This window comes from Lithobates pipiens, unplaced genomic scaffold, assembly GCF_037356315.1.
Source record: "Lithobates pipiens isolate NorthernLeopardFrog02 unplaced genomic scaffold, aLitPip1_a1.2 Scaffold_22, whole genome shotgun sequence".
Taxonomy (NCBI): domain Eukaryota; kingdom Metazoa; phylum Chordata; class Amphibia; order Anura; family Ranidae; genus Lithobates; species Lithobates pipiens.
In genome coordinates this window covers 259,452,921-259,479,172 of record NW_027507784.1, presented here as the reverse complement: position 1 = coordinate 259,479,172, position 26,252 = coordinate 259,452,921, and the positions used below count along the sequence as shown (strand labels likewise).

At 41.6% G+C, this 26,252-nt stretch overlaps 1 protein-coding gene across 1 annotated transcript in view; it reads right to left on the bottom strand.

Annotated features, from left to right (window-relative positions):
- Window positions 1-12,514, bottom strand: part of ANKS4B (ankyrin repeat and sterile alpha motif domain containing 4B) — a 104,245-nt gene extending 91,731 nt beyond the window's left edge. The window contains exon 1 of the mRNA XM_077448992.1: window positions 12,289-12,514. Coding sequence (XP_077305118.1) covers window positions 12,289-12,452 — 164 coding nt within the window. The 5' untranslated portion in view covers window positions 12,453-12,514. The remainder of the gene's footprint in view (window positions 1-12,288) is intronic.
- Between the last annotated feature and the right edge of the window lie 13,738 nt (window positions 12,515-26,252).

Sequence of the window (26,252 nt, the reverse complement as noted above, 5' to 3'; positions counted from 1 at the left end):
TGCCCACAGTGCCACCCACAGTGCCACCCACAGTGCCACCCAGCAGTGCCACCCACAGTGCCACCCACAGTGCCCACAATCTGCCTCAAAGGTGCTGCACCCCAGTGCCGCCCATCAGTGCCCAGCAGTGCCGCCCATCAGTGCCACCTATCAGTGCCCATCAGTCCCATCTATCAGTGGTACCTATCAGTGCCCATCCGTGCCACTTATCCGTGCCACCCATCTGTGCCATCTTATCTGTGCCCATCTTTGCCCATCAGTGCCGCCTTATCTGTGCCCATCGGTGCCGCCTTATCTGTGCCTATTAGTGCCGCATTAACTATGCCTATCAGTGCCCACCAGTGCAGCCTATCAGTGCCCACCAATGCAGCCTATCAGTGCCCACCAATGCAGCCCATCAGTGCCCACCAATGCAGCCTATCAGTGCCGCCTAATCAGCGCACTTCAATGAAGGAGAAAAATGACCCGTTTGCAAAATTTTATAACAAACTATTAAAACATGATTTTTTTTTTTGCATCTTTTTTTGTTTGATAAGCAAAAAATAAAACTCCGAGCTGTAACTAAATACCACCAAAAGAAAGCTCTATTTGTGGGAAAAAAATGATAAAAATTTCATTTGGGTACAGTGTTGTATGACCGCGCAATTGTCATTCAAAGTGCATCAGCGCTGAAAGCTGAAAATTGGTCTGGGACTGAGGGGGGTTTAAGTGCCCAGTAAGCAAGTGGTTAAAAATCGCACTTACAAAACAAGCACTGTCCCTCAGTGCTAAGGAAATACAGCAAACATCGCTTTCCACGAGGATGAACGGAGGTCCACTGATGAATACTGGGATATAATGCATACGGAACCACGTGACCTCTGGTCATCCTCGTGGAAACCAATGTTTGCTGTATTTCCTTAGCACTGTGGGACAGTGCTTGTTTTGTAAGTGCAATTTTTAATAAATACTTTTCTACTGTATCAAACAAAGAGCACTATTTGAACCACTATTATCATTTTATGTACGAACGTGATGGAGTCTATGATCAGAGTCAAATTCAAGGAAATAAATTCAGAGGCTTGGTGAGAAATTATTGCTCCTAAGTACTTGAAACTCCTCACCAACTGCAATGGAATATCATTTGAAGCCTTAGTATCTATTGGAAACAACAAAGACTTAGCTCAGTTTACTTTCAGCCCAGTGCTGGTTGAAATAGAATCCAATATCTGTAAAGCTCCTTGAAGAGAGCATCATTCAAAAATAATAAAAGATAATCTGCATACAGTGCTACCCTCTCCTCCAACCAACCAATCCACAACCCCCTGATATTGGGCAAAGTTTGAAGAGCTTCCGCCACAGGTTCCATAGCAATAGCAAAGTTGGACAGAGGGAAACCCTAGCGAGTTCTCCTAAATAACTAAAATGAAGCTGACAATCCCCCCCCCCCCCATTTTCACTACAGCTGTGGGATGTCTATACAGGACCTGAAACCATTTTATAAATACCATTGGAAAGCTGTGGGATGTCTATACAGGACCTGCAACCATTTTATAAATACCATTGGAAAGCCCATTCTGCAGAGCTCTTCCCAATGAAAGGGCCATTCAAGAGTGTCAAAAGCCTTCTCTATATCTAGAGAGGCAACCATCCTAGAACCTATATTAAGATGTGAAGCATGGATATTAGTATGTAATCTTTGCAGATTCACATCAGTGAGCCTACCAGCCATGAACCCCGTCTGGTCTGAATCATAGGTTGTAATCGTCGGGAAATATGTTTTGTCAAAATCTTGAAATCAGCATTCAAGAGAGCAAAAGGCTTATATGAGTCACAAGAGGATGGATCTTTTGGGGGCTTATACATTAAGATTATATGGGCATGGCAAAGCTCCCTCTTTTAGACAATTCGAGAAAAGTATGAATGGCTTCGGTTTACTGGGAGCTGCAGAACTCGACAGAACTCAGTAGAATTTGGCAGAATTCGTGGAGATCCGATTAAAAGGACAGGCAACTGTAACAAATTAAGAAAGGGTGAAGAAGTGAAGTGAAGAGGGGAGAGAGGAGAAAGAAAGGAGTAAGAAGAGAGAGGAGAACAGGAAAAATGGAAAGGGGGTGGAAATAAAACTATAAAATTATGGAGAGAGGGACGGGGCTTTAAATACTGTAGCCCTTACGCAAGATGCTGGCGGAGCTACTCAGCAGTTGTATGTATTCCAGTGCAAGACTCTTCCAATTCTTTAGTGGCTTCATGCGGAAATACTTAATTTTCACCATCTTTAGATATCAGTGCAAATTTTGCAAGTTTACCAGCAGCAACTTCTTTAGCCTTCTCTTTTACTGATTTGCCACTTTGTATTTGCTCTATATAAATATCAGAATCAAATAATATTTGAAGTGAAAGAAATGGATAAGAGTGTGAGACAGAACACTGACAAACAGCAAAATGGCCTACATACTTTACCAACACCATTAACGTCATCAGAGGCCACATTACTAGATGTGTTAAAAGCAGGGCAACAATTGGAAGATCTTGAAAACCGCCTTTGACACAATAATATTAGGCTGATAAGCCTCCCTGAGCATTCTGAGGGTACAAACCCTGCAAAATTTGTGGAAACATGATTATGGGAGGCGATTGGGAAAGAACATCTTTCTATGGAAGTTCTCTTTAATGGAACTAAAGTTATGTTCTTTCTGGATTTTTCTCCAGATGGGCAGAGAATTAAAATGAATGTAGAAACTTTTTTCTTACAAAGAACCTTAAGAGACATTGGCATGATGGTATTATTAAAATGGATATCGGATAGGACCATTTTTCATCTCATATCCCCTAATTGTAAGGATTACTTGATCCAGGGTTATGGTTCTAAAATTTGATAATATAGTAATATGTCAACTTTAATGCAAGTCTTGGTATCTTGGAATGTTAGATGGTTTAGCGACCCAGTACAGACAAGCAATGTTTACTACATTGAAACAATTTTCTATGTTTATTATCTGCCTTAAATACACATACATTAAACATTTTGAAGTGTGCACAATATCATTCTACTTATACTACATATTCTAGAGGTGTATCTATATTGATAGCAAATTATGTTAATTTCTCCTGCAGGCAGGTACAAATGGATGTTAAAGGTCACTATATTTTTTTATATTGCACAATGTATAGAAAATCATATGTGTTAGCTAATATATACATATATATATATATATATATATATATATATATATATATATATATATATATATATATATATATATATATATATATATACATTTATACAGTATATACATATACATATACATAAGAACTACTGAATTCTACCTCTGACAAAACTGATGTCCCCTGGTTAATAGTAGGAGATTTTAATTACTACCTTGACCCTCCTTTGGATAAATTTGGTTTGGCTGTGGCCCCCGTCACTTCTGTATGCACTTCTTTTGCTGCCTCTGGCCTTGCTGCCTCTGGACTTATGGATATCTGGGGATTGCTGCATCCTAATTATAGAGAGGTATCTTGCCTCTCTAGCACCCATGGGATCTTGTCTAGAATAGACTTGGCATTAGTCACCTCTATGATGCTACCTGTGATATCTGAAGTGACCTATGCAGCTAGAGGATTGTCGGATCATTCCCCATTGGTTCTTAAGTTAGTTATAAATTCAACACAGATTCACACCTTATGGAAAGTTACCCTTCTTGGTTCTACCTTTTTCCTTGAAAACAGAAAATACTGCTTAACATCTTGGCTTATGTCACTGTTAGCAAACCCTCATTATTACAGATCTATTGGGACTCATTAAATGCCTATATAAGAGGTTTTATTTATCTCTCTAATCTCAAAGATAAAAAAAGATCTAGGGCTTGGGAACGCTCAGTCACCGAAGATATTTTCAAGGCTGAACTTCAATATATAGCTAATCCTACCACAGAAACACAACAGAAGTGGATACAAAAACAACAGATATAGGCTGATATCTCTTGTAAAAAAAGCAGAGCAGAATTTTTTTTTCTTCTGCAGCCTTATTTTGAGGATGGGGAAAACACGGACCATCTCATAGCAACAATAGTAAAAGCTCAGAAACCAATGACACAAGTAGTAGAATTGCAAATTTCTCCAACCAAAACTGTCAAACTACCTTGATAAAATTGATAAAATTCCTAATAACCCTGAATCATACTGCCCAATATCACTGCTTACATCAGATGTAAAGCTATTGGCAAAAGTGTTAGCCATTAGACTGGCGAAAGTAAAATCCAAGATAGGGCATATAGATCAAACTGGTTTCATCCCAAATAGATCTACCGCAGTGAATATAAGACGCTTATTTCTTAATCGTCTGAAAATTTGGGAAACAGAGCTACATTGTTGCTTGATGCGGCAAAAGCTTTTGATAGCATCGAATGTGAATTTTTGTGGCATTGTCTGGAAAAGTTTGGTTTCAGACCACAGTTTATAGGCTGGATACAACTCCTTTACGCCTCCACGGTGGCACAGGTACAGGTAAATGAACATGTATCGGAGCCTTTTTCACTACCACGAGGAACAAGACAGGGATGTCCATTGCCACCTCCTCGGATTAGATTGAAATTTTGCAGTTGCCTAAGGATGAAGGAGGTCTAGCTGTTCCTAATGCCAGATTAAATTATCTGGCATCCCAACATCAGGAATTATATGGTTGGAATGCTATAGACTGTGAGGATCCCATACAGCAAATTATATTTTCTCAATTTCTGATAGAACCACTGGTATAATTAATAGTGGTTTACCACTTTTATATTAAATGTAGCTATGCCACATTTTATTTAATTCATAACATTTGGACTACTATTCAACAAGATACTCACTATGAGGGATATACTCAGTATATGCCCCTATGGAATCATTTGCAATTACCTGAGGTAGCAAAGCTTGAAAATTTAGATTTATGGAAAAAGGCTGGTATTCTGGTTCTCGTTCAACTTTTTGATAAAGAGGTTTTGCAACCATTTGATAAACTGGCAGAGAAATATAATTTGCCTGTTAAATCATTATTTCAATACTTAGAGCTTCTGCATGATTTGCAGTGCCAAGCAAGAAACTTTTCATTAAAATATAACTCTTTATCCATCCTAGTTATGGCACTAACTGTAAGATGCTCTAAACAGGGACTTATAGGGGGTATATATTCTTCTCCACAAATAATAGCCAATTACTAAGCTACAAGAGGGTAGCTTTGCACAGTGGCGTAAAGATTTGGAGACACTTAGTGACGAGGAGTGGGAGCAAGCTCTGAAGAATTTATTCTGAGTATACCTATCCTCCTCACAGAATTTTACTTAGTTATTTACTTATAGAGCCCACTATACTCCTTTAAAGATACACTCTTGGGATAAAGCAACTACACCAAACTGTCCCAGATGTACTACTGATATAGGTACACTTATACATATGCTGTGACGATGTCCTAAATGATATCGCTATTGGGAAGATGTATTTTATAATTGAACCACTTCAGCCCCGGACCAATTTTCAGCCTAAGGACCAGAGGTCTTTTTACAATTTCGCACTGCACTGCTTTAACTGGTAATTGCGCAGTCATGCAATGTTGTACCCAAACGAAATTTGCGTCCTTTTCTTCCCACAAATAAAGCTTTCTTTTGATGGTATTTGATTGCCTCTGCGATTTTTATTTTTTGCGATATAAATGGAAAAAGACCGAAAATTTTGAGAAAAAAATATATTTTCTACTTTTTGTTATAAGAAAAATCGAATAAACTCAATTTTAGTCATACATTTAGGGCAAAATTTATTCAGCCACATGTCTTTAGTAAAAAAAATGTCAATAAGCGTATATTTATTGGTTTGCGCAAAAGTTATAGCATCTACAAACTAGAGTACATTTTCTGGAATCTAAACAGCTTTTAATTTATGACTGCCTCTCATGACTGATCTCATTTCTTGAGGTGCTAAAATGGCAGGGCAGTACAAACCCCCCCAAATGACCCCATTTTGGAAAGTAGACACCCCAAAGAAATTTCTGAGGGGCATGTTGAGCCTATTGAATATTTTTTTTTTGTCCCAAGTGATTGAATAATGACAAAAAAAAAAAAGTTTACAAAAAGTTGTCACTAAATGATATATTGCTCACACATGCCATAGTTATATGTGGAATTGCATGCCAAAATATATTCTGCTGCTTCTCCTGAGTACAGGGATACCACATATGTGGGACTTTTTGGGAGTCTAGCTGCGTACGGCACCCCGAAAACCAATCACTGCCTTCAGGATTTCTAAGGGTGCAAATTTTTTATTTCACTCCTCACTACCTATCACAGTTTCGAAAGCCATAAAATGCCAAAATAACACAAACCCCCACAAATGACCCCATTTTGGAAAGTGGACACCACAAGGAAATTGCTGAGGGGAAATGTTGAGCCCATTGAATATTTTTTTTTTGTCCCAAGTGATTGAATAAGGACACAAAAAAAAAAGTTTACAAAAAGTTGTCACTAAATGATATATTGCTCACACATGCCATAGTTATATGTGGAATTGCACCCCAAAATATATTCTGCTGCTTCTCTTGAGTAGGAGGATACCACATATGTGGGACTTTTTGGGAGTCTAGCTGCGTACGGCACCCCGAAAACCAATCACTGCCTTTAGGGTTTCTAAGGGTGCAAATTTTTGATTTCACTCCTCACTACCTATCACAGTTTCGAAGGCCATAAAATGCCAAAATAGCACAAACCCCCCCCCCCCCCAAATGACCCCATTTTGGAAAGTAGACACCCCAAGCTATTTACTGAGAGGCATGTTGAGTCCATGAAATATTTTATATTTTGCTACAAGTTGCAGGAATATTAAAAAATGTATTTTTTGCACAAAGTTGTCACTAAATGATATATTGCTCACACATGCTATGGGCATAAGTCAAATTACACCCCAAAATAAATTCTGCTGCTTCTCCCGAGTACGGGGATACCACATGTGGGGGACTTTTTGGGAGCCTAGCCACGTACGGGACCCCGAAAACCAAGCACCCGAAAACCAAAATAACTAGCTACCTAGCGACACTAGCGACACTAATGCAGTGATCAGAAAAATAATTGCTTAGTGACACTGGCAAAAGGGGGTGAAAGGGTTAACTAGGGGCAATCAGGGGGTTAAAACCATTATTGGGTAGTATATCGGGGTACCTAGCGCTATAAAAACCTGGCGGTGAACCTAAAAAAATAACTAGCTACCTAGCGACACTAGCGACACTAATGCAGCGATCAGAAAAACTATTGCTTAGTGACACTGGCAAAAGGGGGTGAAAGGGTTAACTCTAGGGGCAATCAGGGGGTTAAACCTTTATTGGGGGGTGGTAGGGGGCTACCCTGGACCTAACACTAACTGCCCTGACACTTTTTACTGTCACAACTGACAGTGAATGCAGTGATCAGTAAATAAATGATCACTGCAATCAGTGACACTGTGACTGGGAGGGGGAGAGGGGGCGGGGGGTGATCGGGGGGTGATCGGGGGGTGATCGGGGGGGGTTGTGTGCCTATGTGTGCCTACATGTTAGTGTAGTGTTGGTGCACTTACTTTCAGTGTTCTCCTCGTAGTCCGGTCAAAAAGACCGCCCCGAGGAGAATGACATCACTTCCTCCCTTCCTGTGTTTACTATACACAGCGGGAGGAAGCTTCCCATTCGCCAGGAGCGATCGAGAGGGGGTGGCCAGAAACCAACTGCCATCCCCTCATCCTGGATCGCTCCTGAAGAGAAATGGACCACCGCATCCAGCGGGAGGGGGGTCCGATCGGACCCCCACCCGCTGGAAGGCAAGCACGTACATGTACGTGCTTGTGCCTGTACATGCCATTCTGATGACTTACATTGGCATGTGGCGGTCCTTAAGTGGTTAAATGCCCTGTGCTCTACACAGGTTCATCTTGATCCAAAAATAGTATTGTTAGGAATTGTACTGGAAGATACTCTCCCAGTTGAAATGCATGCGATGTGGTTGAGATCTATGTATATGTCCCATAAACTTATATTACAAAAATGAATATCAAATTATCTGCCAATAATAGATCAATTGATTAAAGTGATTAATCTTAATTTAAGACGAGAGGAATTGGCATATAAACGTAATCCAAAAAAATTGTTAAAATCTGACATTGGTGGTTAGTCTCTAATCTGTATGAGCAGTCAGTTGAATATATCAATGATACTGAGGAAAGTTAATAATTAAATAGATTTTTGGAGGGGGATAATTACATATGTATATATGTACCGTTAAGGCATAATAATTAAATGAAACACTCAGGTTAGTTTTACAATGCTATTCATTTTATTTAGGAGAAGGATGGTTAATGGGCCTGATGGGATGGAGGGTTCTGAGCAATAGCTGAAGTATAGTCTGGTGAGCCCATATATAGAGTTTTTTTATTTTCGTTAGGTCAGGTTATTGGATAGAAATGTTTTGTGTGTTTGAGTTTTTTTTGATGTACAAAGAAAAAAAATTAATAAAAAGCTATTTGTAAATATATATAAAAAAAATAAAAAATTCAGCTGCTAATTTAGCAAATCAGAACTATCAGTACTGGAAATTTAAAGTGCAGATGATGCTGATGAAAGGCTACATGGAAGTGTATAAAAGAGCCCAGAATAAACTCAAATGAGAGGTTAGAGAAAGAGGAAAAGCTCAAACTATATCCCTGAGCATGGATGATGATAAAATTGTTCAAACATACAAATGAAACAGCAAAAGAAATGTAGCAGGAGCTACAGAAAGTAAAGAAGAGATAATAATAAATAATAAAGTCTCATTTTCTATAAAAATAATAAAATGTCATACTTACCTGCCCTGTGCAGTGGCTTTCCACAGAGCAACCCAGACCCTCCTTTTTTGGGTCCCTCTTCTATGCTCCTGGCCCCTACCTCCTGTCAAGTGCCCCCACAGCAAGCAGCTTGCTATGGGGGCACCTGAGCCAAGCTGCAGCTTCCTGTGTTCATTCAGACTGCTGTGGTTTGGCCCTGCCCCCCGCTCTTCTGATTGACTAACTGACTTTGATTGACGGCAGTGGGAGCCAAAGGCGCCACTGCTTTGTCTCAGCCAGTCAGGAGGGAGAGTCGTGGGTGGCCAAGACACTCATGGATATTGATAGACAGAGATGGGCTCAGGTAAGTATTAGGGGGGTCGAGGAGGGCTGCTGCACACAGAAAGATTTTTATCTTAACGCACAGAATGTATTAAGATAAAAAAAAAATCTGACTTTACAACAACTTTAAAAACTGTACCTAATTAGAAAGTTATACCAGACTAACATAGTGAAAGGCTAGCACAAGCAGGAACAGCAAGACAGAAATAATTACAACAGCTAATGGACAGTATACTGTATGGTTTCAGAAATAATAGGGAAACTTTATCTACATATCCCAAACAGTCATCAGAAAGATATCTTTTAAAAGTAACCTACTACCAGTGAAGAAGCTCACCAAGCAAGGATATTTAGTGAAATTCAGATCACAGCCCTTTTATCACAATAGGGAGCTGCATACTAGTGTAAATGTTTAATTTATTAAAAATCTTACAAACATATAACATAATAAAAACATATTTAAGACCACCCCGAGGAGAGTGACATCACTTCCTCCCTGCCTGTGTTTACACTACACAGGCAGGGGAAGCTTCTCATTCGCCAGGAGCGATCGAAAGGGGATGGCCAGAAACCAACGGCCATCCCCTCATCCCGGATCGCTCCTGAAGCGAAACGGACCGTCGCAGCCAGTGGGAGGGGGTCCGATCGGACCCCCCACCCGCTGGAAGGCAGGCACGTACGGGTACGTGCTTGTGCCCGTCCGTGCAATTCTGCCGACGTATAATTTGTTAAAACTACAAATTTTTTTTTGGGACTTTTTAGTCTAAATATGAGATCTGAGGACTTTTTGACCCCAGATCTCATATTTAAGAGGTCCTGTCATGCATTTTTCTATTACAAGGGATGTTTTAAATTACTTGTAATAGGAATAAAAGTGACATTTTTTTTATTTGAAAACAGCGTAAATAAATAATAATTAAAACATTTTTTTAAACATGTCCTGTCCTGCCGAGCTCACGCGCAGAAGCGAACACATACATGAGTAGCCCCCGCATATGAAAACGGTGTTCAAACCACACATGTGAGGTATCACCATGATCGGTAAAGTGAGGGAAATAATTCTAGCCCTAGACTTCCTCTGTAACTTAAAACATGCAACCTGTAGAATTTTTTAAACGTTACCTATGGAGATTTTTAAGGATAAAGGTTTGTCGCCATTCCACGAGCGGGCGCGATTTTGAAGCGTGACATGTTGGGTAGCAATTTACTCGGCGTAACATTATCTTTCACAATCTAAAAAAAAAATGGGCTAATTCTACTGTTGTCTTATTTTTTTATTCAAAAAAGTTAATTTTTCCAAAAAGACGTGCACTTGTAAGACCGCTGCGCAAATACGGTGTGAAAAAAAGTAATGCAATGACCACCATTTTATTCTCTAGGGTGTTAGAAAAAATATATATAATGTTTGGGGGTTCTAAGTAGTTTTCTAGCAAAAAAAAAAAACGGTTTAAAACATGTAAACCAAAATCTCAAAACGAGGCTGGTCCTTAAGTGGTTTTTCACCCTCTCTGTTTGTCCAGTTTACTATTATGAACATAAGTGAAAGTAAAAGAAAATCCTTAATTTTCGGTTGTCCCCAGAACAGGAATAGAGGGGATATCTTCTAATGGGGACACTAGTTCTGGTGACCCTGGTAACAGCCAGGTAGTCCCTTCCTGTTTGGCTATGGGACTGGAAGTGTAGGGAAATGTCCTCAATGGGACACAGATGACAAAGATATACCTTACAGGGATTATAATCCCCCCCTATTCTATCCAAAATGAAAAACAGGTTTTGTCTTTAGTTTTACTTTAAACATAAATGCAAATGTGGCACAGGGTGTGCATGTGTATGTAGACGGTGGTTGCACCACACAGGTGAGGTATTGCAGTGAACCTTTGAGTAAGAGCAATAATTCTACTGCTGGAATTCATGGTCTATTCTAAACTGATGAAGTGTATAGGCTTTGAAAGCATTACCTGTGGAGAATTTTGGGTATCATAATTTTTCAAAATATCAGAAGCTCATACAATTTAAGATTTGAAATGTTTGGTATATTTTTGTTTAATGTTATATTTTGCCAAAAAGTGAGTATTATATTACATTTTTTTGCACTAAAATACATTTTTGTATATATGTTTTTCCTGAAAATATTTGTTTAACAGTTGTGTAAATATAATGCAACATAAAAAATTGCAACAACCAACTTTTTATTTTACAAGGCCTCTGCTTTTAGAAAATATATTATGTCCTGGGGGCTTTAAAGCGGAGCTCCAGGCCCCACACCAAAAAATAAATACTGTAAATACTGTAGCTGCTGACTTTTAATATTAGGGCACTTGCCTGTCTAGGGATCCAATCGGCTCTCGGTTGCTGCCACCACCATTCCTTGTAAGGGAAGCTTCACTGCCGGTTCCCGCTGCGCTTTGTGAATGGCCTGGGGGTGGGGGAAGGAGGGGGCCGAACTTCCAGAGGACCTCACCGCGGCGAGGTCTCATGGAAGTGGGGAACGGTCACTTGTCAAATACAGGTACCTGCCCCCCTAAAAAGGTGCCAAATATGGCGGGGGAGGAAGCAAACAAGTGGAGCTTCCCCTTTTCTGTGGAGCTCCACTATAACTTTAAACAAATTTTATAACCAAAAATACAGATTTTAACGTGCAAAAATAAAAAAAAATGCTGTAGAGGGGAACGTGTTAAATACAAAGGTATGATAAGATATGTAAAGATATGATGTTAATACATTCAGATTGGGTTTCGGTAGTAATTTTGAAAATATTATGTAAGGTAGCATGGCAACATCGCTGCTTTTCCTATACTATTGTTTAAAACAAGCCATAAAATCATTCACAGGTTGGACTCTAACATACAGTTATGAGCAAATTGAATACATTTTTGTAGTTACACAGAATATTTATTCATTCATTTCTGTACTCTAGTCCTGACAGAGAGTCTGTACAAATGATAGCTGACACTTTTCTTGTACAGAATTACTGGACAGGAAGTAGTTTTAGACAATAAATTCTTATTTTTAAAATATATTTTGTTTGATGAGTTATGGAAGCTCTTCATAATTGCCAATTCTATTAACTTCTATCTACATAAACTGGGTGATACTACTCTATTTAGTGTTTTTTTATAAATATTTTAGTTAGCGTTTTAATGATAGATAGGTAATATGTCAGCTTACCCTCTGTTACACACAACCTCCAAGACATCCAGATGCCCGTGATAGGCTGCTAAGAGAAGGGGTGTCATACCATCTCCATCTGATGTGTTAATATCCTTCCTAGTGGCTTCTTTCAAGATATCCAGATAACCGTCTATTGCGGCCTGGTGGTACCTGGTGGACATTTTCACTGTCTACCCAGCGACGGCAGGACTGTTACACAATCCTCACTCTAACCAGGAAACAGTTTGTAGAGCAGTGCCATAAAGCTCATTGATTAATTATTACACGCTGGAATGGCGTATTCAGAACAGCAGGATTGGGTGCAAAGTCCCTAGAAATTAGTTTAACGCAGGGTGGAGATTTAAATGCAGCACATGTACAGCAGTAAGAAGAGGTTCCTAATGATTAATCAGGGTAACAATAAAAACAGCACAAAGTCCTTTCAATAATTGCTGCAGATCATCTTGAAATGTAAATTTGAAAAAGGATGCATAGCTATATTAAAGAATAAGAACATTATCGGTTAATGTTTAAGTGAATGAACATGCATGCATTTACTGGGTACAAGGATATCGGTCAGGATTAAAAAGCAAGATGTTGTTTTAACATGAAGCACTGTAGAAATTGCTAAAAAATCAACTTGGCACTGCTACCATTTTACAAGCAGTGGTAGAGCTGCTTATATAATGCACAGACACTTGCCTTAGCAACCTGACTATATCCACATACAGGATCTGAGCATAGAAGGCTTATCATACATACTATATTTACACCCTGAAAGGAACATGGCACTGACTGTTTTTGGAGTTTCAGAGCACCGAACCCAGGGGTGCACAAAAGAAGATCATTTTACACAGAGCTTAAAAAAAAAAAATAGGGATTGTATTTTGTATTGCTTAGTTAGCAGCCTTCCTGGCCTCCTCGTGTGCCTGACCGAGCTTGCAGGCTTGAGTAAAAAAAAAGTAAAGTAAATGCATAGGCAAGGAAACATGTTCACATAGCAGCACACTCCTTGGCAGAATAAACTTGCCCTCCTTCCACTCTCCTTCTGCTCTGTTCGGCCTCAGAAAGTAAAAGCAAAGACTCGTGTAAGCCATGAGTTGCTGGAGTGGTAGCCTTACCAGGACTATAGACACCCCATGTGGCAGTGTTGAATAAACCAGCATACTCCCCTATACTCTAAAATATAGAGTATTATCTACAGCTCAAGGTACTAAAAGAGTGTCAGGGGAGTGCAGGAAATAGGGATATAATGTTGGATACACTGCTCCAAACATAATGATCTACAGCAATCCACAGCAACCAATCATATTTCACTTTATTGTACTATGCAATGGTATACTGTAGCTCTAGGAAATGTAGAAGCAATGTTTTCTACTAGAAAGGTATGATTTACATGATCTTCAGCTATGTGAAGCTTTTTTTTTTTTTTTTTTTTTTTTTTTTAAAATCATCGTATTAACTACAAGATTACATTTTCCTCTCCTCCTACCACTGCCAATCTATTGGGGTCCCTTAGTCTTGGTGTGCCTGAAGCAAAACATGTTTGAATTCTTTAATAAAATAGTATACATCAACAGATATTCATGGCTCCCAGTGTGAGTATATTAATAGATTTCCATCATATCCTGGTTGCTGCCCTGACATAAAAAGCATGATCCAATACTTTAAATCACACTGTTAAACCACACGTGACTTATAATAATTTTTCACTCTGAAGCATGTGATATTGCCTTTATACAAGAAACTCACCTTTCCCATAATACAAGGGTCAGATTTTACTCTCACTACTACCCGCAATGGTTCTATAGCACCTCTCCTTTGAGCAGGTCTAGGGGAGTCCGTAATGGGTTCTGCAGGAAGGATACCATCTATTTATTAGGCTTCGTCATTGAATACGTTTGGAGATACTTGGTGGCCAAAGGCAAAATAAAAGATGTCAATTTCACAATGACTTCCGCTGCTGCCTCCATGTCCAGTGAGGAGAGAGAGAGCAGTGCTGCTGCGCATCGCTGGATCAAGATTGGGCTCAGGTAAGTATATAGGGGGGCTAGGGGAGGGCTCATCACAGAAGGTTTTTTAACTTCAATGCAGAGAATGCTTTAAGTTACTTTAAAAATATATATATATTGATTAGCTACATAGCTAAAGACATGTAGAGTAGAAAGGAATTTTTTTTTCCACCAGAGATCAAGTTTATATAAATGTCTTTGTGCAACATTACTCAGTAATCATATACAGTGGTTATATTGTGTATATTATTATTTTAACAATTAGCCAATTGCAACAATAGCTCCTCTAGTTTACAGAAATAGTAATAAGCAATAAAATGATTTTTTTTATATTGATATAAAACCACAGATTGTGAATTTAAACTTGGTTGAGTACATGAGGCATTGTTTGTCCTTATCTGTGACTGAAAAACCTCAACGACAATATCACATACACACAATCCAGAGTAACTCAAACATTGAAGATAATATATTAGGTACCAAATGGGGAGAGAATAGCCTGTGCTGTACTGTGCAGGAGTACAATTCTGTGGGATATCCAGCACCCAGGAGGCATCTGTGAGTCATGGTGACAGTATGTATTTAATTTAATTTAATTATTTAATTTTTTCCCCCTTATGGTGCTTTTTGCCACCCTTTTTAAACTTTTCTTTGAGGGATTGGTGCTGTCAATAAAAAATACCTTGCATAATGTCAATAAAATTTATAGGTATGTATCTGCATGAAATTGTCATAAGACAACAGTAGTAAATTATGATATTTATAAATTGTGATCCTTCCATACCCACGCTCTACATCTTGTAATGCATATAATACATTTAATGTTTGCAGTTTTTACTGTATATTTAATTTCATAAACTGCATTTAATTACCCTGGCACAATGAAATGTAGTGACTGAATAATATTGAGTTATTATATATTTGAAAATTATCATGCAAATGATTATGTGGTTGACTATACTGATGGATAATTCTGTTCATGCTCCTGAGTGCGTCAGTGACAAAAACTAGTTGGGCGAAGCTATAGCACTGTGACGTCACCATTCAGGCAGACATTTGCACACATGAAACTAGTGGTGTGTAGTGTCATGGGAAGATTGAGATGACAAGTACAACTATACTTATGTTTATCTAGTGTCAGCCCCCTCCTATTCTCCTGCGTAGGGATGAGCTGAAGACCCCCCCGGTTCGTAGCAGAACATGTGGACAGGCAAAAAATGTGTTCAAACATGCGAACACCGTTAAAGTCTATGGGACACAAACATGACAAATCAAAAGTGCTAATTTTAAAGGCTTCTATGCAAGGTATTGTCAAAAAAAGTGTTTGGGGACCTGAGTCCTGCCCCAGGGGACATGTATCAACGCAAAAAAGTATTTTAAAAGTACTCGCGGCTATAATCAATTGTCGGCCCCAGCAATACACATAAAATTTATTGAAAAAATGGCACGGGATTCCCCACAGGGGAACCCTGAACTAAAATTTTTAAAAAATGGTGTGGGGTCCCCCCCAAAAATCCATACCAGACTCTTATCCGAGCACGCAACCTGGCAGGCCGCAGGAAAAGGGGGGGGGGGGCAAGAGAAGAAGAAGATGAATGGACTTCATGGGATACTTTTTTAAAAAAAATTTAATAAAGGAATTGTCTCATGTCTTGTGTTTTTTTTTAACCATATTCACACTTTTTTGTGAAATGGTAGGGGTACATTTGTGCCCGTTACCATTTCACACAGGGGGAGGCTGGGATCTGGGGGTCCCCCTGTTAAAGGGGGCTTCCAGATTCCAATAAGATCCCCACCCGCAGATCCCACAACTACCGGGCAAGGGTTGTGGGGATGAGGCCCTTGTCCCCATCAACGTGGAGACAAGGTACTTTGGGGGGGCTGCTACCCCAAAGCACTCTCCCCACGTTGAGGGCATGGTACGGTTCAGGAGGGGGGCTCTCTCGTACTCCCTCTTTTCCTGTGGCCTGCCAGGTTGAGTGCTCGGATAAGGGTCTGGTATGGATTTTTGGGGGGCCCCATGCCATTTTATTAAAAATTGGGGCGCGAGGTTCCCCTTAAAATCCATACCAGACCTGTGAGGGCCTGGTATGGAATTTGGGGGTACCCTCACATATTTTTCTTTTACATTTTGGTTCGGGTTCCCCATGGGGGGAATCCCATGCCGTTTTTTTCAATGACTTTTATGGGTAATGCCAGGATAGACAATTCATTATAGCTGCGAGTACTTTTAAGTTACTTTTTTTCCTTTCGAAATGTAATTTTGCTCTCGGACTGTTCTAAACACGGGAAACATGTGCCACTTTACAGGCATACTATAGACACCCCCAGGTACGAAATTTAAAGGAATATTTCACTTTTATTGTTTCACTTTAAGCATTATTAAAATCACTGCTCCCGAAAGAAATGCCCTTTTAAAACTTTTTTTTGCATTGATACATGTCCCCTGGGGCAGGACCCAGGTCCCCAAACACTTTTTATGACAATACCATGCACATAAGCCTTAAAAAATTAGCACTTTTGATTTCTCCCATAGACTTTTAAAGGGTGTTCTGCAGCTTTCGAATTTGCCAGAAACACCCCAAATTGTTCGCTGTTGGGCGAACAGGTAAACCCCCGATGTTCAAGTCGAACTTGCTTTCAACTCGAACATTGGGCTCATCCCTACTCCTGAGGAAGTGGAAGATATCTGAGAAAGGCACATAGAAATAAGGATCACTGTCCATTGCATTGTCAAACCATTAATTGAAGTGAAGTCATGACATGAGAGTTTGAGACTATATGTTAAGATGTACTGGACTGGGACATACTTATAGGAAGGTTAAACTTTATGGTTGCGACTACTATGTTTTTATACAAATCTTTTAATTGTAATTTTGTAAGCAAATGCAATTGTTGTGTAGTTCCTCTTCCTTGGACTGGCTCAATTTACAATGTAGTTCATGGCTCTTTTGTATCCAGAGTTGTAGTTTACTTTGGAGGCTTGATCAGGTTTATCCGTAAACCTGGTGGCTGATTGCTTCTGTCTGCTTCTAAAAGAATGGTCCAGAAATAGTTTGGAAGGGTCAATCACCGAATTCTGAATAGTTATCTGACCTTAGCCAATCCCTGAGCAGTTGGCCCAGAAGGCATTGCTGGGGAGAAGATAAATATTTGGGAGGATCCAATCAGTCTTTTTCTTCCCTTGGGACTTTCCCCTGGGAGAGGGATGTGTGTGTTTGTGTGTTCCAGAGATCTACTGCTGCTAGACCACAGCATGTGTTATGGGCTAAGGGCTTAAAGAAAACTTGCTTGAAGGAAACTTTCTTGTGGAAACTCAACTGGAAAGGTGGGAGTCTTTCTCTTTAAGCTCCAGGTGTGCAATGCCAGAGGTTGCTGCTGACTGTGACTGCTCTCATAGGGTCTCGGGTTTTCTGGCTGTTTTCTCTTTCTTCAGAATTATTTTGAGGCTGCCTAATACTGCTGGGACAAAAATTTTCAGGTCGCTGTTCTCCAAGATCTGGGAGCACCTTTGGCTGACCTGCACCCTTAAGCCTCCTCCCGGCATTTTGTTCAGGACTGCAATAATACTTAAAAAGACCCTTAGACTGAGCCTGAATTTGTTGGTGTGCTTCTCTGACTGGTTACAGAGCTGGAATCCTCTGGACAGGTAAAGTAGACCCATGTTATTTCCGGTGGCCCCTCTGTGATTAGTGCTACAATTGTATTTTTATATTTCCTCACATTTAATGCATACAAATTTAGGATGCGGTATCAATAATTTGTTGATATACACTCAGCAGCCAGTTCCTCTGCGATGTCGTCATGGAAGAGTGAGGAGGACTCCAGTGGCAACCTGTAAATGTCTAGTGCACTCCATGCCCAAGAGGGTTAAGGCAGTGCTGGAAAATATTGGTGGCCACACAAAATATTGACACTTTGGGACCAATTTGAACATTTTCACTTAGGGGTGAACTCACTTTTGTTGTCAGAAGTTTAGACATTAATGACTGTGTGTTGTTATTTTGAGAGGACAGCAAATTCCCATTGTTATATAAGCTGTACACTCACTACTTTACATTCTAGCAAAGTGTAATTTCTTCAGTGTTGTCACACGAAAAGATATAAAATATTTACATAAATGTGAGGGGTGTACTCACTTTTGTGAGATACTGTATATATGTAAACCCTGGTGCGTGTTATATCAACTAATTATGGCATGTGGTCATATGATCTATCTCACAGAATCAGATTGTAGGTAAAGTTGCAGATTAGTCTAATGAGTTAAAATCATGTTTTTTTCACAATTTTTTTACTTTTTTTATTAACATTTTAAAATATAAATTATTGGATGGTTGGATGAAAAGTTTAGTGCAATATAACTTTTGAAAAGGTCACAACAAATAACATCAGAGTCGGAGGAATGTATGCTTTGACACTAGGGATGAGCCGAACACCCCCCGGTTCGGTTCGCACCAGAACTTGCGAACGACCCCCACGTTCGGTACGAACGTTAGAACCCCATTGAAGTCTATGGGACTCGAACGTTCGAATTGGAAAGTGCTCATTTTAACGGCTAATATGCAAGATAGTGTCCTAAAAAGGGTTTGGGGACCTGCCTCCTGCCTCAGGGGACATGGGTCACTGCAAAAAAAAGTTTTAAAAACTGCCGTTTTGGCGGGAGCACTGATTTTAATGACGATTAAAGTGAAAAAAAAAAAGTGAAATATTCCTTTAAATATGGTGCCTGGGGGGTGTCTGTAGTATGCCTGTGAAGTGCCACGTGTTTCCCGTGTTTAGAACAGTCCCTGCACAAAATGACATTAAACGGAAATAACACCATTTAAAACTGCTTGCGGTTTTAATGTTATATCTGGTTCCTGCAATATGGTTGAAAATCATTGAGAAACATGGCATGGGTAGCCCTCCCTGCCCATTACCAGCCTATTTGGGTCTTGTACGCATATTAAGGGGAACCCCGTACCCATATTAAAAAAAGGAAATGCGTGTGGCCCCCAGGCCCTATATACTCAGAACAGCAGTATACAGGCGGTGCAAACAAGACAGGGACTGTGTAGGTTTGTTGTGTTAAGTTGAATCTGTTTGTCATTTTCAACCGGTACATTTTTAAAGTGTAGCTCCAGTCAAAAAAACTATCTTTAAGCTTTTTGGAAAACATAGGGAAGGGTTATCACCCCTGTATAATTTGTTTTGTCGTCCATCTTTTTTCATCTCACTTGCTGCTGTCTCCTTGCGTTTGCAAGTAGGAGATGTTTGTAAGTTGGATGTTTGAAAGTAGGGGCCTGCCCTATATTATAGCGGTATGTACTGGGTATCTCCTAACACTACTGACTGCAAGCTCTATTATTAACCACTTGTTAGCCCAATGTTTGCATAAAGTGAAAGATGAAGTTATGCTAAGTAAATAGATATCAAACATGTCACTCTTCAAAATTGCACATGCCCGTGGAATGGCGCCAAACGTCGCTACTTAAAAAATCCCCATAGGCGACACTTTAATTTTTTTTTTACTGGTTACATGTTTTGAGTTGCAGAGGAGGTCTAGGACTAGAATTATTGCTCTCGCTCTAACATTCTCGGCGATACCTCACATGTGTGGCACATGCGAGCACATGGGGACATGGGCGCTTTAATTTTAATTTTATTTTTTTATTGTTCATTTTACTTTATTTATTTTAGTTTGACATTTTTTCCCCCAAAAATATATTTTTGATCACTTTTATTCCTATTACAAGAAATGTAAACATCCCTTGTAATAGGAATATGGGGTGACAGGTCCTCTTTACAGTGAAATCTGGGGGGTCAATATGACCCCACATCTCACCTCTAGGCTGGGAAGCCTGAAATAAAAAATAAAAAAAAAGATTCTGGCTTTGATCGTACTGGCGAGTTGGTAGAAGCACCGGAGGGCGGTGAGGGGTGGGGGGCGTCTATGGCTGGGTATTTCAGGGTATCACCGAGTATGGCTGGGTATCTCTGAGTATGGCTGGGTATGGCAATTTATGGCAGGGTATTACAGAGTATTGGCGGGGTACTACAGAGTAATAGCAGGGCACTGCAGAGTATTGGGGGGTACTACAGAGTAATGGCAGGGTACTGCAGAGTAATGGGGGTTACTGCAGAGTAATGGGGGGTACTGCAGAGTAATGGCAGGGTACTGCAGAGTATGCACTGGTATTGCAGAGTATTGGCAGGGAATTGAGGGGTTAAATTCGGTGAGCAGCGATGTGGGCACTGCAGATGCAGCCCACATCGCTGCTGACACCGATCTCTTTCCCCTCCGCTGTACCGATCGGTACAGAGAGGGGAGGGAGGAACAGGCGTCATAACATGACGCCGGTTTGTTTCCAAGTGATCACTCCGTCATTTGACGGAGCAATCACGTGGTAAACGGCCGCTATGAGCGGCCGTTTACCGTGATCCGTGATGCGACCCGGCGGTCACGGATGCTCTCGAGTGCGCACACCTCGGGGCACGCGAGAGCAGAATTCTGGGAGGCCGTTAATTAACGGCCTCTCAGAGTTAAACAACCCCCCTGAAGCCGTTAATCGGCAATGGGCAGTTGTTAAGTGGTTAAAGCTAGATCACTAGCTATATAGGTGAGGTGAATATAGTGGTGTATACTGCAGTCAGGGCACAGACAACAACCACTACACAGCAGCAAGATAGGAAATCAGTCAAAAACTATTGGTGTGTACTGTGTTGAAGGTACACAGAACACCCACTGCTTCAGATGCTAAGTAACACACTACACGAGGCCGCCTCAAAGGCGGCCTTATATAGTGTGGGGCGTGCACTACACAGCCTGAGCTATGATTGGCCACAGGCAGGATGCCTGTGGCCAATCATGGCTCTCCTCGCTGCCGGCGCTGCGATTGGCCAAGCATGCGGGGTCACAGTGCATGCTTGGCCAATCATCGGGCAGCAATGCACTGCGCCAACGCAGTGCATTATGGTCCGCGCGCGCGTCACTCGAATTTTGACGCGAATGGCCAAAACGTTCGGAATTCGCCGAACGCACTAACAGCCAATGTTCGAGTCGAACGTACGTTTGACTCGAACACGAAGCTCATCCCTATTTGACACATATGATAGCCTAAAAATTATAGAAAATGAAGTGTTTTTTTTGTTTATACAAAGGATTCCTGACAAGCTGTCTGTCGATAATCAATATCCATGTCCTTGCAGACTTTTTTGAAAGTTTCCAATTATTATTCTACAGAATCTGCACCTTAAGATATCTATCTAGATCAAGGTCTGAGATAAAATACTACAATTCCTTGTTTCATTTGCTGACTTACTTAGAAAATGCATGAAAGGGTAAGACAAGTTAAAAGCCCATGGCAAGATGTGGCTAATAAAAATAGTTCAGCATTGAATTTCTTTAGTAAGATGACCTGTGCGTGTGTCGTGACTTACTGGTACAGACATTTTGCCTTGGGATAGTACTACTTTCTTTGTACTCTTGGGTATTTCTCAAATGAGTCATTTTGTAGATACTTGTATAAAGCCTATTATAGATCAAAATGTTTCCATTTTAAACAGTTCCACATTTTACACAAAATTGAAACACTGTCCGTTCATAAGGTCCAGTTATTCAGCTCAGTATTAGCCTTGAGGCATAACTAACCTGCAAATGAGCAGAAACAGTTTATGATCGTAAACATATACTGCTGGATATATATTCAGTTTTTTTAAAGGACATCTGTACTCAGGAAGTATGACGCTGACTAACACTCCTTCTGAAAATAGTAGTTCACTGGTCATACTAATTCAGTGTTTTAACGTGGTTGTAAACCCTTACAAACCACTTTTCACTACATGTATATAAGCCTATAATAAGGCTTACCTGTAGGTACCGTGGATATCTCCTAAACCTGCACGGTTTAGGAGATATCCCCTGTATCAGCATGTACCAACATCATCGGCACATGCGCACTGAAGCAATGGCTCGTCTGTACCATTGCTTCAGCTGCAGCTGATGTGCCGTTACCGGCGGCTCCCGTGTGCGTACGCATAAGGGACGTCACAATACCCAGAAATAACTCCAGGCGCTGGGCAGAGCAATGTGCGGGGGCTTCAAGCATACTAGCTCATTATGCCTTTGTCTTGCAGGTTTTTGTTTTTTGTGGGTTTACAACCGCTTTAAGGCGTTATGTCACCTTTTCACAAAAACTCGCGAAACCCTTCCCACCCCTCTGGCCCCTTCTGCATTTACAACGTACATCATGTGTACAATTTTTAAAATGATTAAAAATGTGTAATTACCCCAAAAAGTTTTTTTTCACATTTTTGTCTATTTGTCAGCTTAAAAAAAAAAAAAACACGTGCAAGGTATTTATTAGAGTAGTGGACTGAGTTTAAACCTTAAAGTGATTGTAAAACTTGAATAAAATTTTTTTTTTTTTATACATAACAAACATGTTATACTTACTTGCTCTATGCAGTGGTTATGAATACTGCAGACTGGATCCTCCTCTTCTTGGGTTCCTCATCAGCGTTCCTGGCCCCTCCCTCCTGTTGGTTGCCCCCAGAGCACACAGCTTGCTATGGGGCACCCGAGCTGCTGCTCTGTGTGTCCATTCACACAGGGAGCCATGGATTGGCCCTGGCCCCTCCTTATTCTGATTGGTTCCTGATTGGTTCACTGGCTGTGCTTGACAGCAACGGGAGCCAATGGCTCCTGCCAATAGTCCATCAAGAGTGCGAGTCCCAGGAAAGGCAAGGCTCTTGTGGAGATTGCTGTTTTGAGAAGGGGTTCAGGGAAGTATTAGGGGTACTGGGGGGGGAGGGGCTTCTACACACAGAAGGTTTTTTACCTTCATGCATAGAAGGTATAAATGGTAAAAAACCTTGTACCTTTCCAACAACTTTAAATGTCATTATAAATAAAATAATGTGTACAATATTTAGTTAACAAACTAGTCATAGAGTTATTTTCAAGTTAACTGATGTATAATGAAGCTGCCTAATTTGGTTTGTTCTTCAATCAACAATCTAGTCAAGAAAGGGTTAAAGTGATTGTAACCTCTTTAGGAAAAAAAAACCTTTAAGACAAAGGAATAATGAAATACTTACCTTAAGAAGCCCCTGCAGCGGCGCCCGCACACTGATGAGAATGCTGACATATTCCCCGGAGTTTCTTCTGGGTTTGCAGGCTCTGACGCTGTGAGTGGCCGGAGCTGCGATGATGTCACTCTCGTGCATGCATGCAGGAGCTGCTGTTCACAGCACCTGTGGCCATTCCTTGAAAGTGCAAGTGCCATTGATGTCACTGGCTGCATGTAATGTAAATATCTCCTAAACGGTGATTACACTACCTACAGGTAAGCCTTATTATAGGCTTACCTATAGGTAAATGTTTGCAGAGGAAGTTTACTTCCTCTTTAAAGAGGTTTAATGGCATTCTTGGTGAAATAAAAAGTTAAACATGAGAATGGACACAGAGCAGAGTAACGTGTAACAACTCTTATTTGTTATATCATTTAAAGCTAAAGTCTAGGTATTGTAATTTTTACATAGTTGTATGGATCCAGCTTAGACCAAAGTAAGTATGTATGTGCCATACCCGTGGGATTCCCATGGAAGCTGAAAATCACTATAGTAAGCACTGTAGTATGGCCCATACATACTAACATTGGTCCAAGCTGGAGCAATGTAACTATGTAAAAATTGCCATACATAAACTTTAGCTTTAATACTTTGAACAGGCATTGTAAAAGTATAGTGCAAGGACAAAGCCAAAATCAAAATGTAGTGAATTCTGAAGGGGATTCCAACTTACATTAGGTGAGCATAACCTATGAAGTTAAGCCAATCAACAATAATAAAATACATGAACACGGGGGGCGTGACCGGAAGCCGTTCTGAATGGCTGCCTGAACCTCCAGCTCTCTCTCAGCCTGAACTTTTTAGCAGAATAGGGGACACCTCGCTGCATTTTCATGGGCAGATCCAGGACCACTAGATCCGCGAGATCCAGGGGTACAGAACAAGCCCCGCTGAACTCCTCCACGGACCTCAGATCGTTCTTTCCGCCCTCGGACATGTCTCCCGGCGGGACGGACAAAATGGCGCCGGCGACTTTCACGGCCCGCTCCCGGACACCTCCGCTGCCTTCACCGCCGGCTCAGGCACTGCACGGAAACCCAGAGAGCCTTCAGCGGGACCCGCAGGGCGACCAAGGCGCGGTGAGTTCTCCCCACTCAGCCTCGTTGGAGATGCCGCTCCACGGCGCACGGCCCGACATTTCCGGCTCCCTTCCCCCACAATACACCCAGTGCTCGGATGCCTACCCGCAGCTGCTCAGAACAGCACCTGACCCGAGTACCTCTCTGGGGGACCCCGGCTCCCCAGCCTCATCGGATTACTCCGCAGACTACCCAGCCCTCCCTGCTCCTCTGACCCAGGCAGGCCGTATGTTTCAGGGGTCTGGGGGTAGCCAGGTGGATGGCAGAGGCTGCATGAACGGCCCACCTGTTCCCAAGGCACAGAGACTGTCGCACACACAGATCCCACACCCCTCAAAGGGACAGGAGCCACCCTTCCCCACCTATGCCCAAACGGTGCAATCTCCAGACCCCACGAGCTATGCTACAGGGCACGGGCAGGACAACATACCCACAAGGACCCCGGCATGGGGGGATTCCTGGAGACACACCCCGGGACTGACAATCGCCCCCCAGAGCGACGACACCGCTCACCCTGGGCCCCCACCTCCTCATTCACCCCCACACTCAATGTCGGGAGGAATCTACCCTGCGCACCCGGAGTGGCATTCTTACCTACAGGCGATACCCACTAAGGAGGATTTCAAGCAGCTGATTGCAGATGTACAATCCACATGCCGCACAGAAATACAAGTCTTGCAGTCTGGCCTAAAACACCTAGCAGATCGGGTGGAAATGGCCGAAGAAGAAATCCAAGAGACCAAACTAGCTGTCCACAGGACCCAACTCCAAGGTGCTGAACACCGTAGCATGTTACGAGACCTGCAACACCACATGGAGGACCTGGACAACAGGGGGCGCAGGAACAACATCCGCGTCAGAGGGGTACCGGAGTCGGAGGGGCCTGAGGACATTCAGTCCATTCTGCAGACCGTGTTTAACAACCTCCTGGGGGAACCTGCTACTAACCGCATTGAGATAGACAGGGCCCATCGGGCCCTACGTCCCAAGAATCTTGCCTCCAAACCCAGGGACATCATCTGTAGGGTTAACTCCTACCATACCAAGGAAGAGATCATGCAACGAGCACGCTTGGCTCGCAAAGTGACATTTCGCGACACTCATTTGCAGTTATACCCGACCTTTCCTGGATAACCCTGCAAAAGCGAAGGCTCCTGCAACCCCTGCTGCGCATCCTTCAGGACGGCAACATACCCTACCGCTGGGGATTCCCTTTCTGCCTCACAGCGAAAACTCAGGGAAAATCCGCTGCTCTGCGATACCCTGAGGACCTGAATGCATTCTGTGACACTCTAGAGATCTCCGCACCCCACCTTCCGGACTGGGACTTGGTAGCTACGCAACCCCCGCCTCCGATCATGTGGCAGAAGGTCCCCTCGGCACACCGTTCCCGGCACACGGATACATCCCGTAACCCCGCCAGACGCAAGACTGGTGACCCCACAGGCACCCCTCCCCCGGGTCCACTTCACTAGTAGAACAGTCACCCACGCAAGACTGAATGGATCTGTCCTGGTCATTTTTGCATGCATTTTTCCTTTTGTTTTATTGTATTTTATTTTATTTTTTTTATTTTTTTTATTTTTTGTTGGTCCCCCCTAACTGCCTTAAATTTAATGTCAAGTTTACTTAATGGGCACGTCTCTGTTGAGACTCGAGAGAGTGGGAATTTTTGCGCTCTCCTTTCCGTCCCCCTGTTGAGTGTTTATGCTCACTTTAGACTTACGTTTTTTTTTTTTTTTTTCACACCCAGCCAAGGGCTCCCCGGTGCTCCCCCAGC